At 29.1% G+C, this 17,430-nt stretch overlaps 3 protein-coding genes across 4 annotated transcripts; 1 reads left to right on the forward strand and 2 right to left on the reverse strand.

The window, feature by feature from the left end:
• Positions 1 to 164: 164 nt before the first annotated feature.
• LOC130451312 (neuroligin-like protein glit-1) lies at positions 165 to 10,587 on the reverse strand. 2 transcript variants are annotated; one of them, XM_056790258.1, is made up of 9 exons: positions 10,218 to 10,587; positions 9,184 to 9,462; positions 8,180 to 8,329; positions 7,754 to 8,116; positions 7,183 to 7,546; positions 6,281 to 6,468; positions 5,566 to 6,054; positions 5,255 to 5,370; positions 165 to 3,645 (listed from the first exon to the last, which is right to left on the reverse strand). In XM_056790258.1, exons 1-9 carry the CDS (start codon positions 10,530 to 10,532, stop codon positions 3,339 to 3,341), a joined length of 2,571 nt encoding a protein of 856 aa, XP_056646236.1. In that variant the 5' UTR covers positions 10,533 to 10,587; the 3' UTR covers positions 165 to 3,338. The 2 variants fall into 2 exon arrangements, with proteins under 2 accessions (XP_056646236.1, XP_056646237.1); XM_056790259.1 differs by having other exon boundaries at positions 3,511 to 3,645; positions 5,246 to 5,370; positions 10,218 to 10,553.
• A 67-nt stretch (positions 10,588 to 10,654) lies between these two features.
• Positions 10,655 to 12,491, forward strand: LOC130451313 (coiled-coil domain-containing protein 124-like). The gene is made up of 4 exons (XM_056790260.1): positions 10,655 to 10,857; positions 10,919 to 11,105; positions 11,774 to 12,063; positions 12,216 to 12,491. The coding sequence occupies exons 2-4, from the start codon at positions 10,947 to 10,949 to the stop codon at positions 12,391 to 12,393; spliced, it is 627 nt and encodes a 208-aa protein (XP_056646238.1). The 5' UTR covers positions 10,655 to 10,857; positions 10,919 to 10,946; the 3' UTR covers positions 12,394 to 12,491.
• A 1,649-nt stretch (positions 12,492 to 14,140) lies between these two features.
• Positions 14,141 to 16,379, reverse strand: LOC130451314 (uncharacterized). The gene is made up of 3 exons (XM_056790261.1): positions 15,954 to 16,379; positions 15,764 to 15,894; positions 14,141 to 14,414 (listed from the first exon to the last, which is right to left on the reverse strand). The coding sequence occupies exons 1-3, from the start codon at positions 16,078 to 16,080 to the stop codon at positions 14,214 to 14,216; spliced, it is 459 nt and encodes a 152-aa protein (XP_056646239.1). The 5' UTR covers positions 16,081 to 16,379; the 3' UTR covers positions 14,141 to 14,213.
• Between the last annotated feature and the right edge of the window lie 1,051 nt (positions 16,380 to 17,430).

Below are 17,430 nucleotides of genomic sequence, written 5' to 3' on the forward strand. Positions count from 1 at the left end.
ATTTAAAGCATGTATATTTTATTATCAGTTTTCTTCCTAAGCTAATTTAATTTTCATTTATTATGACATACACAGCAATATTCATACAATAAATGCAATTTGTATAATACTTCATTGTTTATTTCAGTTACTTAGAGGTGTAATGGTTTTTTGTAATAGACATATCAATATTTAAATATATTATTTATTAAAAATCTCACATTTACATTACAATTTTTATAAAAATGTAAAAAATACAAAAAAGAAAAACCTGCTTTGTGGAAATAATACGAAAGACATCACAGATAATATTGAAATGTAACTTGGAAGTTCCAAGTTTAAATACTACACAGGAATGGGATAGAGTATGGAAACCGATAATCATGAAATCACTGGGATTCAGATAATCGTCTGCAAGTAACTTTATTAAATATATAAATAGGTGTAATAAAAAAAATTGGGGTAATGAATTTTTAGAGCAGCATCTAAGTCTCAAAGAAGATCACGTTGGTTAAAAGGGCAGACTGTTCATTTAAACAGGTCATTTTCTATTGGAAAAAGGGGATTGGATAGTTTGTAAAATGATGTGCAGAGGGAATCTTAAAATTATATAGGATTCGTATAAACCTCTTGTAGACAATGAGAATATAGAGTAAGGTCAGTATAGGTTAATGGTAGTAACTATAAGTTCTTATGAGACAGATAACTGCTTTTCCAGAAGATGAAATATTGCCCATGATAAAATGATGAATCTTCGAAATGTAATAATCACTAAGGAATGAAATGCTTATAATAGTCTAAGGAAAGTATAAACAAATTGATTACAAAAAATTTGTGAAATTTGTAAAATGTATATGAAACCTTTGAATGGAAATAACTTCTAATTTATGATTTGATAATAATTTAAATGAACAATTCTCAACTTTGCAATTAGTCATACTATATATACTAATAATAGGGTGTATAATTACAACGGTCGTATTCAATTTCATAAAAATAAACTAGTAACAGAATAAAATTGACGTTTGAAAAATAGTGATTCAAAAAGCATTCAAAATTTTTTATGTAGGTAACATCCATAGTTACTTCTGAAACTAAGCATTATAGATTTTAAAGATGAGTTTATGCCGTTTCTTGTATTGCTAATTGTTTGAGTGATGTAAAGTATAAGATATTTATTATTTAAGTTATACTATTGTTAATATCACATCGTTATTAGCCTTTAGAAAGAAATATATTATTTCATACGATCTACTTAGAATATGAATATTTTTGCATTTTTACATATTTTCCAAACGTTCAACACTCAAGTTTTCAGTTTTTACATAACTCAAAAATAGTTGATTTACATACATACATAACAATATTAACTGATATACAACCTAACGTTACCAAAAAATACTAAGTTTACTAAGTTCAGGAGCCATTAGTGATATTCATACTAAACATTCTGATAACTATGACTACACTAACGGCGATTCAATAACTTCAAAGACTAAAGGTAAAATAAAACTGATTAGTTACCATTTTTAGATACAATAGTACTTAGAAACAAATCAGAGTTTAATTTAGAATAAACACTGCTACATACAGGTACATTCAAGTTGATTTTTTCTATTTTTCCAACTAAAATGGTCAGTTGCCATTTCCTTTATTAATTTCCTACTTAACACGGAAGATGAAAGAATGAAAATAATTTAAATGAGCACATAGCCGTTTTAAATGATTATGATGGAATAATAGTAAAACGTTGACTAATTAATGAAAAAATATCTTTGTGAGACTACTTTTTTCCAGTATCTAAACGAAAAACAGGAGAAATTTATTCTAGTACCTCCTAATCTCGCTTGTTCAAAATGATTGGAAAATCTTATCTATATGGTAGGTTTAATGTTAGTTTATATATTCAACAATACTTTAAAATATTTACAAAATTAGCTGTAAAGATTGTGAAGGAAAATAAATTAAGGAGACTAATGGTTTGTGTTGGAGTGCGATTTTAGAAGCATTTAAAATATGGACGGAAAGAAAAATTTTATATTATCAAGTATGCTATAAAACATAATATGTAATATAAAATTGTTAAAAAATATATCCAATAATAATAATTTCAAATTATTGAAATTCTGTGGAAGAGTTTAAATACAAATAAAGAACTTATTTCTCAAAGTCCATTTTATATTTTCTTATATGAGAATTGAACTTGAGATTTTTTGTATGAAGTAGAATTTTTCGTTTGAAAGAGAGTGCATCGGCGTAGAAAGTTTGCTATAATTGGTAATTTTAATTTACCTGACATGTTTCAAGACAGTAACTTGGGTATCAAAATGCAAAAGAACGTCAGATAGTCAATAAGAGAAGTGTTGGTGTAGTAAAAGTAAAGTATGTTCAGTACTAAAAACACCTAAAAATTTGCTAACAATAAGTTATTGATTTGTCGTACTGATTAAAGCAAAAGAACATTCAAATTCTGTCACATAGTCAATTGGATAAAAAGATTTCATGGCAAATTCTTGCTTCGATGAATTCGTGTACATAAATACAAAAATTCGTAGAATGGAGTACACTCAGTAAAGCCAAACTAAACAATAGCTAAATACAAGATACCTTTTAAAATATGAAAATATGCTCATAAGAGCTGAATATACATTAAAGTACAAAGTTATACTTGTTTTATTAGATTAAGATGGATATTGTCTGTTACAGAGATACTCAAGCAAGTTCTAGTTAAAAATGTCGAAACATCATTGAATCGTTTGTTACAGGATACAAAAATTTTTGCAATGACATAAGTGTATATTGCATATTCCATTGAATTTATCATATCTGTAGTTTTATATGTATCATGTTCAGTATTACCATAAAAAGTCATTTAACATTAACGATCAAATATTTGCATTATAAATTTATTTAATATTCTTTTCATTAGGAATTATATTGAACACTTAGTGGTTCGCCAAAAGTGTTTTTATATCAAAACACATAGAAAATGGAGTCCCAAAATATATCTTGTTCAACAATTAACATGAGCTGTCAAATATTGGGGTAGACTATTTAGTATATCACATTGTACATATCAGTCTGATTTTCCTTGGCGTTTTGTTCAAATAAAGAAAATGATTGTCTTAAATGTCTTGTTCAACAAAACCCATATCTCATATAATTCTTTAATACATAAATATGTTGCAATTTAATTAAAAAAAGTTTTTTTATTCCTTATTTATCTAGCCCATACTCTGGCAGTCATATCAGATTAAAAATAATTTGTACATAAATCTTATAACAAAACATGTTTCTACAAACACAAGTAAGTATCATACTTCTGTGTTATGATATGCATAACAGACTTATTTCCTATATTAAACATCTGTCTGAGGAACACCCAATGGTAATTCTCGTGATTTATTAAATTTGGGTGGTACAACTGGCGTGCCTTTTTTATGTTGATGGGTTTCACCATTTGCATTTTTATTTACAAAACCTTGCATTTCTTTCATAGACATGCTATGAAATGAGGTAGCACTATTAGAGAGTGGAGGTACCAAGCGAGAACCATATTTTTCAATATATTCATTGTCTTCAGTTCTACGGTTATTTTCAATTCCTTCGTTATCTGTATCAGTATCTGCTGGATAAAGATAAGGATTGTAATATCTGTCTGATGATCTGGAAAGAAATATGATTATGATAAAAATTATACAAAAAATTAATATCTATATAAATGTAATAAAATTGCAATATGATAAGATTAATTAAATTAGCACAAATTGTCTGTCTAATGATCTAGGAAATAATATCGATCTAAATAGATGAAATATTAAGTGTAAGATTTATTGGCATAAATAGAATTATCATTATAAAAAAATTGTTGCAAAGCGTTAATGCACATTTTGCAAACATAGACTGACATATATGTAATTTTGACTTAATAAAATACATCTACAATGTTATTAAGTGATTCTAACATTATGAGAAAGCGTAGATAGATGATATTTGGTAATTTCTGAGTCTTGGTTATCCTCACCTTGAGCATTTCATGACAATTAGGACACTGAATAAAATCGATTTTTAATGTAGTAGACAGATATATAAGCAAACCATAGTAGAATGGGAATGCTAATATTTTTCACATTCGTCTCTAAATTCTAATAAGGATTTTCTAGTAGGACCAATCTTATTGGCATTCTTGAATTAAAAAAATTAACTAGATTTTTTGGAAATGGGTACAAATGGTAATTTCTCACTTGTCTCTGTTAAATTAAACATACGGCGAGAGCTATTTAGTCTTAAGGTTATAGTGAACTATTTTTCAGTAATGTAATGTTGCTGTACTTATATTGTTAAATAGATAATTTCAATAGTAAAATTAATGTTATAGACTAATAACCAAAGGCTTTTGAAACAGAAAACAATTATTAATCAATTCTCAATGTTATAATTATATTCAAGGTGCAAAAGTTAGGATCAACTGTCTGTGGACTTTACTATTCTGTTAATTATTACAAACAATTGACATTTATGAAATGGAAGAAAAACAAAGTACCTCAATATATTTACTAATATAAAAATTACATTTTATTTATGCCAATTAATAAATTAATGACCTTACACTGATTTTTATCTAACAATATATAAGTACTACTATAAAAAGCCAAATCAATACACAAAAGCAACTATCTATCAGAATAACCCATAAATCATATGTTTCATTAAAATTGGGATTGTTTAAGTTTGATAAACATGGTATTATACTTCTTGTATTGAGTAATCAATTGTTACTCTTGCTTTTTATAGCAAATAGTCGGCAATTTTTTGTTACATTTTAAAACAGATTTCCATAATTGTGTACAGTAGTGTACATACACATGGACTATGTAGATTGAAATTGCTGGTTCTGAACATGAAAAACACCTCAACAGGCCACAATATTATTACAGTTTAAATAAGCATTACATTTTGTTGAGTAGTCAGTTCACATTTATCCTCAAACTTTATTATATCTCTGATATCTCTATGTTTTATTTGAAAAAATGCCATGATTTATAAACTACATTGATTTGTTATCATAAAATTACTCCCAATAAGAAAGATAAGTTTTTGTCAAAATACAACTATAAAAAATTTACTAATACATACAATTGAAGAAAGTTTATACTAGAGAAAGTTTTGCATCAACTACTGTATTCTACTGATGAAAGCTTATGTTGAAAGACCAGGAAACCTTCTACACTACCATGCTACCAGTAGTTAAAAAAGTTTCCATTACCTTTCTTACCTCTTTGCGTTCCTCCATAGCATACAGCAAATTACTAGAAGTACAATAAGTAGCAGACATATTCCAGAAATACTCCAAAATGCTATTTGTAAAGGTGCTCTTGGTTCCCACCAAAACTAAAAAACAATATAATTTCAACAGGGTACTGTTGTGAAGTTTGAAAACACTCATCAAGAATAACAGAAAAACAATAGATATTTTTACTTGTTTTTATGTGTAACTTGTAGATAAGTAAATTTAACTTGAGAAAGCTATGAATTTTTAGCATAACTGAAAATGCAATGCAATAAATGTTTATACTAAAGACTTACTTCTGTAGTAGGTGGATAAGTAGGTATGAGGTGTCCAACTAAAGTTGGGATGTACTGGGACCAAAAAGCAGTTTCAGTCTGTCTAAAATTCCACATTATTGATGAATTATAGGTAGTATTCAAATTAAGATATTTAAGTTGTCCATGCTTTGACTCTTCAAAATGTAATCCCAATATTTGTGTGTGGGAAGGATTTCCATATCTTGCAAAGTCGCTGTATGCTTTCATGAAAAAGTGACTCATGTTTCTGTCATTTCTTGTCCACTGATTTCTAACAAATCTTTCATTAGCCGGTAACATTTCCACATCTAAAAATGGTGCTCCACATAGAAGATAATGTTCAATATTATGTGGTACTTTCCTCCATTCTTCCAAATTAAATGATTCTATTGTGGTGTTTAAAACATACATGTAAACTGGTACGTTTTGATCAATTAGTAATTTTACAATTTTATCATTAGGAGCTGTATATAAGAAGTCAGAAAGGAGCTGAAACAATACAAATGAATAAGTAATGTGTTTAATAACCGATCCAACTTAGTTTGGTATTGTTAAATAGCGATTTTATAAAATTAATAATTATTACTAAATTGAATAGACTAAAACAAGTCAAATGATTTTGAGTTGTACAAAATCTTGGTTCTGACTTTCACCTCTAGTTAAAATATAAAATTTAGTTCTAAAAATAGATAAAACCTCAAATTTATATACTTACTTGTATGTATTCATTGCGAATATGTGTAACATTAGTAGGATCAGGCCAATATGTATACATATATTTTATTGCATCAAATATTCCATAGGGATTAAGTGTATAATTATATCGTAAAACCAGTTCTTTCACTTTTAGATCAAAAAATTCTTGTGTTACAATAAAATTTGGTTCCAATGTCTTATTTGAAGCTTAAATAAGAATAAATTGTGTTAAATATTGAATTGAATATTTAAAAATAAATTCCAGCTTATTTAATATGACACTTGATCTGTAGCACTATTTAGGGAGAATGTGAATCTTGAAAATGGTCTACAGCCACAATTATTTGACCATTTTGTTCATATATTAAAATTTGACATAATTAACAGAAATAACTAAAAACGTCAGTTATGATATATACATATAAAAAACCGACTTAGACTGAAACAAGAAAAGCGAACTTATCAAATATTTCCACCAGCTGCTGCCTCAAAACGCCCAAGCCATGATTGCCACACAGTAGCTGCTACATATATTATAGCACACCAATAAAATATGATTGCTTAGATAAGACTACATCAATCTCACAGATCAATTGCATACCCGTTTCTCGGTCTGTCAATATATGATTATTTTTTTTTATGTAGTATACCTAGATTAATAGACATGACACCACTGTTTTGCTTCTGTTACAGATTTTTGATCTAAATAATTAGACAATATACCAGTGCAACAATGTCTGATAAGCAACTGATTGCTAACAATATGAACCATTATAAATATCTTCAAAGTTTAAAAACCAAATTAATCAAATTGAGAAGGAAAATAGAATTTTTGATTGTTGTGCTATTTTTTGTTATTGCAGTATACTCTTCGAATAAAGCCGTGGTTAGAGATATTGTTAAAAATCAATAAAAACTTACTAATGAATCCTGCTGCTTCCTGTAGAGTAACACTTGACATATATCGTAAACCTTGATTGAAAGCCCTCTTTTTAATTAAAGTTTCAACACTTTCAGTTATAAAGTGCCAGTCTTTTTCATACCAACCTTCATAAAAAGGCATAGATACATTCATTTCTATCACAGGCGCCCAAGGAAACAGACCCACTTCTGGTGGAAATTCTGCATTCCCTATTTCATAGGCACTTCTAGAATTTTTTAGACAATTTACTAGTTTCCATGATGATTCTATACTACAACCAATTTGACGCCCAAAAACTCTACTTGTATTTTGGGCTCTATATTTGTCAAAAATCATTGCCCAGTCTGCTACAGCTGATCCACTCTAAAAATATTCTTTTTATTACCAACATAAATAACTTCAATACAAAAATATAACAATTTTTTCTCATAATTACATGCACATAAATTATCCTCTATATACTTATATAAAACTTTTTCTGAGTCTAAGTTTATGAATCTTATTAGCAAAATCATTAGTATCATTTACAACATTAAAAATTGGCTATATATCAATTATTGGTAAACTTACTTGAGCAATTACTTGGGTTACAATATGTCTGGTTTGAGGTGCAACCATGAGCAATCCAGCAGATGCAGCACCAGCACCAGGCCCAAACAAAGTAATACTGTTTCTGTCTCCATTAAAGCTGCCAGCATTATCATATATCCATCTTAATGCCATGGCTTGGTCAAGTATTCCATAGTTTCCTGGTGAGTTAACGTCTCCTGTACTAAGGAAACCTAAGGCACCTAAACGGTAATTGATTGTTACAACAACTACTTTGTAAAAAGTGGCTAATATGTGACCAGGAAAAGTGTTAGAAGCTCCCTTTATAAAGTCACCTCCATGAATGTAAAACATCACTGGATATTTATGTCCAGTTCCTTTAGTCTACAAAGAAACATATCACAATTTGTTATGTTATCATATGTAATATCTTTGGTAAAAGCTTACTATATCTGGAGTGAAAACATTAAGGTATAAGCAGTCCTCATCCACATCCCTTATTCCAAAATTAACTCCAGTATATTTAATAGGTTGAGGACATGCTGGGCCAAAATCAACAGCTTGCATTATTTGCCATCCCCTATGAAGTCTTGGAGGCTAAAAATGAAAACTAAAATTGATGGATGCATTTAAAATCACACTTATTCATAAAATAACTTATTTGTACCTCAGCCCTAGTTACCGTAGTCTACTCCTATTTTATCAAAGGTTGTGGTTAATTCAATTCTGTCCAATTTATATGAGAGTATCAGTGAGTAGACATGAGTTTCTGATTTACAGACATCTGACAAGCATGGTTGTTTTATAGTTTATTCTAATGTAACTCCACTTTTCTATTTTTGTATTAACTGGATTCTTATATTTAAGCAAAAATGAGAACAAAACTAGTGGCTTCAAGACATGACAACTAATTTATTATCGCAATATCAATACTACTTGTATTCTACATTGGGTTTTACTTGTGGCCAACTCAACTTCCAACAATTATAAATTTAGATTGAAAAATATATATGATTAATTCAAGAGCTGGTACAAAAGATTTCAGATGCTTAAAATAATCATTTTATACTGGAACCTATGCAATCATATAATTGCTATCAACCACAGATGACGAACATTATGTTGTATCAAATTTCAAATTTTTATGTTTCTAAAGTTCTTGATTTTAGGTCTCTTCTGTTTCAAAATTAGTTTTTTAATAATTTTTAGAATATACATAAAATTTTGAAACAAAAGGGACCTAAAATCAAGAACATTTAGAAACATAAACATATCAACAGATCTAAGAAATAAGAAATTTAAAATTTTTATACAACAATATAATATAATAACAATGTAATTTAATACTAATAGATTGTAAATGGTTTCAAGTACTTGAGTATGGGATAAAAAACTTGATTTGAATATTTGTATTGACATTAACAATACCATAATAAAAGAAGTATTTTTACCTTAAACCTTCCTTCAAGAACAGGTGGTTGAGCATACGGTATTCCAAGGAAAGTACTAACTATGCCTTGTTGTCTCTCAATAAACTCAGCTCCCGGTCTGTACAATGATTCTGGGTCTGGATTGTCAAAAAGATATACTTGAAAACCTTGTACAGTACCATGACTTGTTTCAACAAAAACATCACGAGGTTGTTCTCTAGTTTGTTCTCGTGCTTTGCCTTGCAAATCTTCTCTCCAACTACCTAATATACCAGGCAAAATAGGTTCGGCATTCCCCGCCTACAGGAAAATACAATGGCTTTAATCACATTCTGTTGTCCTAATCATACAATTAAAATTTAAAAAAAAACTAATATACAAAATTCTATATGCTATTAAAATGCATGGATTAATATTTCTTAACAAAATTTAATTATGGGGGAAGGGTGGAAACTTATTGCTTTAGTCATACAGATCAATTTAAAAAAAATGCAATGACTTTTCACTAAAAATAAAGTTGGAGATATGTCTTTGAAAGAGTTTCAGTTCAGAAGTTTCATTCTTTTATTTTGCAGATGACTAGATGATGGTTAATGGAGGGCTAAAAAACAGTTTTGAAAAATAAATGAGTTAGATTAAAAAGATCGATAGCAATATTATTACATTTGAGATTGTCTTCTTTTATTCAAAAAAATTATATGGATCAAAGAAGTTGCTTTTAATTTCCAAAAGATATGCTTTTGGATGCTAACCAATAATTTTGAATACCATAGATAATTGATACTTAATAATCAATATAATAAATGTGTTAAAGTAGCTTATCTACCTACATCTCACATGTTGAAAAAGTATAAGAGGTCAACATACAATTAAATTAATTGTATTTAGTTTTTAAAAAATTAATCTTACACATATAGGTGATTAAGTTATATGATTCATGAGATTGGATTAATAAAAAATATGATTTCATCTGAATTACTCCAATTAAAATATTGATTATTTTAATAGGGTCATTTTTAATTACTGAATATGCAGTATCTATTTAATAAACTTACCCTGTCATAGGTAAATCTCTCATCCTGTCCTTTAATTCTGGGGTCGCCAGGTCTACCTTGATTATAATAATTTGTATTATAGTTTTGTCCATACCTTCTACCTTTGTATACATAAGTAACTCTATTATCGAAAGGATTATTGGGATTGTATGGTAATCGTGGACCATATTCATTATATGGATTTTGTACATTTGGTGGATATCCACTAGAATAACTTGTATAGTGATCATATTGTCCTAGCCCCACAATGTCACTCAAAAAAATTATTAGCAATGTTACAATTATTTCATATTCTTTTCTACTGGGCGGTGCCATTGTTCGTCACACATTTGTTATGTACTATGTGTATTTTGTTGTTAAACTCATTTCTGACTTGACGTAATTCTTCTTTCTTCACCCGCAAACTGCCTGAGCACTACTAGACTATTAATAATATTGTATGTCTGGTGCTTTGACAGGAGCAATGTATCTGCCAAATTTGACTGATAATTTCCTATCGGTTAGTTGAGTGAAATAGAATAAAATTTTGGTAAACGTCCTCTTACAAATAGCTACAATATTCTATATAATTTCCTGGAATATAATAAAGTTTGGGCGACAGCTTATAGTGCTACTTGTCATTACAGATTATTTATATTAGGTATACATTTTCTACAATAGTCAAGTTAAGAAATTTTCTACAAGTGTTATTTATATTTTAGTTCTATCATTTATTTATATTTATACACAATGCCCAAAAAGTTCGCCACAGATAATACAAAGGCTGTAGTTGCCAGAGAACGAAAAAAACAAGCTAAAGATGAAGCAATTTCTAAAAAACAGAAGGAAATAGAGGATGCATATTGGAAGGATGATGATAAGCAAATACAAAAGAAGCAACAGAAAAAGGTAATGTTAAGTTCAATTATATTATTTTATAACAATCACACCTTCAATATAAAAAAGTTTTATTGAAATCTAGAATATTCTTACTTAGACTGAGTAGTTCCCATGATGGTTTTTATTTGTTGAGCAGTATAGAAGAATTCTACAAACTGACAACTTTGTGATCTCCTAATATCTATTACTGGAAATGTAGAGCATATTATGTACCTAATTAATTTGGGGGTAAGACATCTTTGAGTCGCCATATTTTGTTACCAATTATATTTTGGGAGGCTAGGATTCTGTTATCAGAAATCTAGTGATAAAGGATTTTTGTTTTAAATAAGGATAATAGGCACTACATGGCAATTGGAGTATTGTTGTTAACCAGGATTTTCACATGATTTTTAAATCATTGTTTTCATTTGTCTGAATTTTACTTTGTATTTTTGTTGTGTCCTACAAATCTGAATTTCTGCTTTTTTTCTAAAGTACAATTTCCAATCTGATAATTTCAACATTTTCATACACTTTTGCTTAATTTTCTGTATCATTAGTATTTTAAATAATCCATATTTCTCTCCTATCCAATATATTGTAGGTTTATTATTCATAGTTTAAAAGTTTGTTATGTTATGGATATCATGTATTTCTTCATAGAATATATTTCCACTGTTAATTTATGTTGTTAGGAAGCTGAAGAAAAGAAAAGGCAAGAAACTTTAAAGAAAAAAGCTGAGGCAAAAGCTTTATTAGAGAAGGAAACAAATGAAATAGTTAAAAAATCTTCAAAACCACCACCTGCTGTAAAAGTAACAAGAGCCCAAATCAATGCCAGAACAGCTGCAGTAAAATCTAAAACTGAAAACACAGAAAATAAAATTGAGACACATCTTGAAGCACCTTTAGTTGAAAATGTTAATAGGCTTGTAATAGACGGAGAAGAGGCAAGAACTGTGGATGAAGCTATTTCTCTGCTCGGGTATATTATCCTATTAACTATATAAACTATCTTTTAAAAATCAGACAGATTGATTAATTCCCATTATTAGTATAAACATTATAGCATTGTTAACAAACATGTTTGGTTTTTAAAAATCTTATGCACGAAATAAAATAGTATTTATATTTCAGCAATAAAGATGACATTGACAAACATCCTGAAAAACGAATGAAAGCAGCTTATTTAGCTTATGAAGAAAAAAGACTTAGGGAATTAAAAGAAGAAAATCCTACGTTACGATTATCTCAGTTGAAACAAATGATTTTTAAGGAATGGCAGAAGTCTCCAGAAAATCCGCTTAATCAATAATTTATATCCTGTTGAATATTATATATATTTTTTATAGTTTATCATGTTAGTATGAAATTTGAATTCTGATGTAAATAAACAAACTATATACACTGTTAGTTGTCTTTTCATGATAAATACCAAAAATATAATTTGAAATTTTGAAATCCCACTTTCTTGAATGTTTTTTAGACTCTTGCAAAGGATATTTGACACAAATTATAAAAACAGCTTTTGTGTAATAAAATGCCTTTTAAAACTTTTGAGTGGTGTATAGTGCCTCAGTGTACTAATACTTTGTTGTAATCACATGCCTAGAACAAATACAATTTCAATTTATGTTTTTCAGATCACTTCGATGTAAATATAAATTGTTTTATTCACTTTTCCAACTTTATAATAAATATTTTGTAATCGCAAAAAAATTACTGGTGCACTGATAGCCAATACGAAGTGAAATGGCGTTAATTGGCCGTTTTTTATTTAGTGACGTTACTCGCAGTTGATTGGTGCATCGTCTGTTCCTGATCACATGACAAAATGTTTAAATTTAATAAATTTCTTTTATTAAATACTATCGTTTTAACAAATAATAGAATAAAACATGTTTTAGGAATGTTTGTTATTTTTAGGGATGACTAGAAGTCAATATAAATTTATTTTCTACCCCACTGTCAAATTTCATATTGTTGAAGAGTTTGGTATGGAACAATTCACAAAATATTTTCTGTTTCAACATATAGTACTTCTGTATGTTGTTATTTTTCTTTTTTTAAAAAAGAGATTTACTATCAGCATTCACTCTTCTACTAATTTATGTTCACCAATAAATCGTGTGTGCGTTGATGTTTGTGTGGGCGAGTGTTTAGAGGTCCAAACAAATAAATTTTGACATGAAAAGGTAAGAGTGATACTCCAATAATCTATTTCTTTAACTAAGTTAGACATGTCACTTAATGTGACCCATTTTTAATAAATTGCGTTCAGTTTCAGGGACAGATGTGATTCCTAATGTTATACCTAACAATGTACATCGCATGTATAGATTTTTTTGAGTCTCAGTGGGTAATGAACGCATTGTTCGTTAGTAATTTATGAAAAAATGACATCTAAACCTTGTCACAATACATTTACAATTGAAGATAAAGGTGCAATGATATGTAGATTAGAAAATGAAGAATCCAAGTTATCTCTCACAAAGCAATTTATAGTCATTCGATAATCTCAATTATTTTCAAAAAAGTACTGGACTAAGAAATCGTTAAATTTAGATGTTTTGAAACAAAAGAGGCTTCTAAAATCGCAACAGCAAAATGTTGGTAGTTTAAATCACGAAAAACAAAGGAATACCCGTCAACGACTCTATATGCAAATTTTTTGACCGCGCGTTTTATTGTTGATTTTGTTGATAAAAATTCAACAACAACCTGGTTGACGTCTGTGTTACCAAATATAGAATATTAGAAATTGTTCATTCTGATGTGCGCGGATCAATCATACCAGCTGCGTATGATGGTTCAACTTATTTTGTCACTTTCATTGATGATTTTTCTAATTTAACAGTAGTCTGTTCAATTCAGAAAAAGTCTGAAGTACCTGGTTATTTTAGAGAATATTTGAAAATTACTCAAGCCGAGTTTAATATTAGAATTTCAAAATTTATGTGACAACGGTGATAAAAATATATCCAAAGAATTTCAGCAGTATTTTTGAATATTCTAGATTACACTTAATACTGTAGTGGAACTTGAAAAAAAATTCGGTAAAATCCAATATCTTTATTTAATAATTGTGAGCTATGTGTGTCATATACAAACAATTTGTTTAAACCGATACATGAATTATTTTACATCGATGTTTTTAGTGTATCCTTGAATCTTGACAAAGAAGTGGAAACTTTTACCATAGTCCGTTAGAACTTTAAATTCTATGAAATTGTACCCTACTCCTCCCGCTACAAAACTTGGATAGCCACCCTTACCATCCGGGATTTCATCATAAATATTAACACAACTAATGTATACAGGACCATCTATGTTCATCTGAAAAATTACAATACGATTTTTAATATTAGTTGCTGGCTAATTATGTTTGTTTAGATTAAAAATATTTCCACCTTATGGGTCATCTGCGTCCAAAGCCAAAAGTACGGATTAATAAAATGATTTAAAACTAATTATAGACTAGGAAAGGTTGTAGGTAGTAGTGATGAAGAGACAAAAAATTCATATTTTATTTATAGTTATTTAATATTATATTTGATATTCTATTGGGAGACATTATCTTGAGGAGCTGGTTCCTCCCTTTTCTTGTTTATCTTATCCAACTTACTATACTACTAGTTGTCTGTTTTTTCTTCTGTTTCTTCGCCTGCCCTCTCCCTTAGTCTTATCAGTTCTCTTGATTATCAATATTTCTGCTCTTGCTTTGTCGCTTTTACTGATTTCATTTTTCCAATATCCAGAGCTTGTAAAGTAAAATACAAATTTCGAATTAAAACGTGCAACAACGATACCTTAGCTCAAATGTAAAGTCTGATAATCCTGGTTTAAAGTTGAAAGGTCTTGACCAATTGTCAAGTATCCACTATGTAGCGTTTTCAGCCGAACAAGACATGATCAAATTGATATAAAGCTCTCGGATCGCACTCTAAAAGGTCAGGTCCACTGATAGGCCAAAGAGTTTTATTTGAGTGTAATTTTGATTTTGGAAGTAAAGAATTAATAGAGTTCATATCCAAACCATTTGGAAATAAAATATTTATCTATCCCCGAATTCTTCATTTTCTTATAGTTTCTTCTCTCTTTCGTATATTGGCTGTTAATATTCTTTATTTTCTTTTCAAAATCATCCACATTTAATGCATCGGCTTTCTTATAATGATTATTGTATACTTTATTTTTAGGGTTCTATAATAATGAAAGGTCTCCTGTACAGTTCTGTCAGTTTGCAAGTATTTTCTAAGTTCCACTATTTTCTTTGAAATATCTTCGTAAAGACAGAAAGCTAGGCGTCAGGCGTCAGCAAGGTAGTCAAATTTGGTTTTTATCGACTCGGGACGGGACATGCAAAAGTCTCCTTAGAAAACAAAACAAAAATTAAGCGAAATGTTGCAGAAATGTATCGAAATTGTCTGGTCTGGACACGGAATTTTTTGTTTATCTTAATTGAGATTGATAACATAAATGTTAAGTTCAAGTTTGTTATTATATGGGTTGAAACAATAATTGTGATGCTATGACCTACAATATATTCTCTCATTACTTAACTTTTTTATACTTATAGACCTTTTATGTTAACAATTTTGTAAATATGTTCTTCGAATTATTCATACAAAACGTTTTCGATCTTTTATTTTATTCTGATAATAATTCCTGAAAAGTGAACTTACCCGAATTTTAGCAGACACGTGACTCTTGCCATCGTTTGTAAGAATAATGTTTTCGTTGTGAAAAACCTCATCTTTGGGGTTACATCGTCCAATGAAAAGATGATGGGGTTTGTCTAATATTTTCACATCAACTGAAAATAGAAACAAAACTCTTAATGAATTTTTTCATAAAAAAATTAACATAACGTACTTTTTGGCGATGTTATATTTTCTGTTGTGACCTTAGTGTGTGTGCTTGGATTATCTATACTAATTGTGATAGGATTAGCTGAAATAGTTACACAAATAGTTACTAGAATAGAAAAATAAATCTTCATTTTGTATTAATTGACTTCTGATTACCGCTACTGCTATTTTTTAATACACTCATGTCGTTTAACCTAAAGGTTATCAGAACTATTTCCCAATGCAACAAACTGTCCTACATAATGTGAATAATAGAAATAAAACCATATAAAAATGATTTTTTCCAATATTCATTTTAGTCAGTTAAATTTGCCTTTTACATTTATACCAAATTTATTGATAATTCTGCATTAATGAACAGAATAATAATAATAATCTCGAACCAACGAGATTATTCTGTACGTGCTATTAGCGATAGAAGGTATTACCTATTTCTGCTTGTGTCCACCAGATGTCGTGTCACGTTACTCCTCGTCTCGTACTCTACGACTAATCTAGAAATTACAGATAATGACATGAAAATTAATAATATGTAGTGTTGCCGTTTTGCAAACTTTAGTCCGATTTGCAGCCTTTTTTAAACGTTGCGTACTTTTTTTTCATCTGTGGACTATTTCACTTTTTACCAACGGCAACAATGATAATATGGTTTTGCCCTTCGGAACTTACTGGAGAAATCAGTATGACCCTAAGGCTGGAAAGTTTGGAGACCCCTGGACTATACAATTAAAGCACTAATTAATTATGGAGACTGCGAGTTATATGGAAAACGGAGCAGAGCAGATCAAAGATACGACCATATTGGATTACCGGCTAATGAATAATATAAACGGGAGCCTGTGTCCATTGTTTAAGCTGAAACGGATTGTGTGGGTGGTTCAATTTCAACGGAAGCTGAATTCAATACCATTTTTGTTTCCGAAATTGATATTTAACCGACTAAAACACTTGACGTTATTTTTTTGCTTCACTTACGTAAAGTAATAAATTATAATATACTAAAATATTCAAAATATTTAGCGTTCTATAACCATAAACGTAGATGGTTTTTTATTTATAAATATTTTATTATAAAGAATTTATATCAATCAATATTTTCTACTAGTTATTGGCTATCCAATGAATAACGGAATAAAGTATAATAAATTGATTAATTATAATATTTACTTACACTCCAGCGTTACATAAGTTAAATAAGTTCTTTTTTATAAGTCGAATAGCAATGTTACAATTTGTCAAAATGAAGGGGTCTCACCATTGATTTGGGTATACATACCTGTATTAATTTTTTCATAAATGTCTAACAAACTAAAAATGGGATTAGTCGTTAGATTATCAGTACATAAAAATACTCAAACTTAGTTATCAAAATAGTGTAATTATGAGTTTTGGTGAAGTGTGCGTTCAGTGTCAGTAATTTCCAACATACGCCATGAAACCTTATATAATAATAACCAGAAAATGACATCTGAACTGATAAG

Source organism: Diorhabda sublineata, chromosome X, assembly GCF_026230105.1.
Source record: "Diorhabda sublineata isolate icDioSubl1.1 chromosome X, icDioSubl1.1, whole genome shotgun sequence".
NCBI lineage: Eukaryota > Metazoa > Arthropoda > Insecta > Coleoptera > Chrysomelidae > Diorhabda > Diorhabda sublineata.

What these genes read in the sequence shown, in the direction of transcription:
- LOC130451312 (XM_056790258.1), bottom strand. Translation starts at nt 10,532, where the DNA reads ATGGCACCGCCCAGTAGAAAAGAATATGAAATAATTGTAACATTGCTA. An exon ending in AGAGATTTACCTATGACAGG is followed by an intron (nt 9,463 to 10,217) that starts GTAAGTTTATTA and finishes ATTTTCCTGTAG; the next exon opens with GCGGGGAATGCCGAACCTAT. An exon ending in TTCTTGAAGGAAGGTTTAAG is followed by an intron (nt 8,330 to 9,183) that starts GTAAAAATACTT and finishes TTTCATTTTTAG; the next exon opens with CCTCCAAGACTTCATAGGGG.
- LOC130451313 (XM_056790260.1), top strand. Translation starts at nt 10,947, where the DNA reads ATGCCCAAAAAGTTCGCCACAGATAATACAAAGGCTGTAGTTGCCAGA. An exon ending in AAAAGAAGCAACAGAAAAAG is followed by an intron (nt 11,106 to 11,773) that starts GTAATGTTAAGT and finishes TTATGTTGTTAG; the next exon opens with GAAGCTGAAGAAAAGAAAAG. An exon ending in GAAGCTATTTCTCTGCTCGG is followed by an intron (nt 12,064 to 12,215) that starts GTATATTATCCT and finishes TTTATATTTCAG; the next exon opens with CAATAAAGATGACATTGACA.
- LOC130451314 (XM_056790261.1), bottom strand. Translation starts at nt 16,080, where the DNA reads ATGAAGATTTATTTTTCTATTCTAGTAACTATTTGTGTAACTATTTCA. An exon ending in AAATATAACATCGCCAAAAA is followed by an intron (nt 15,895 to 15,953) that starts GTACGTTATGTT and finishes TTCTATTTTCAG; the next exon opens with TTGATGTGAAAATATTAGAC. An exon ending in ACGTGTCTGCTAAAATTCGG is followed by an intron (nt 14,415 to 15,763) that starts GTAAGTTCACTT and finishes GTAATTTTTCAG; the next exon opens with ATGAACATAGATGGTCCTGT.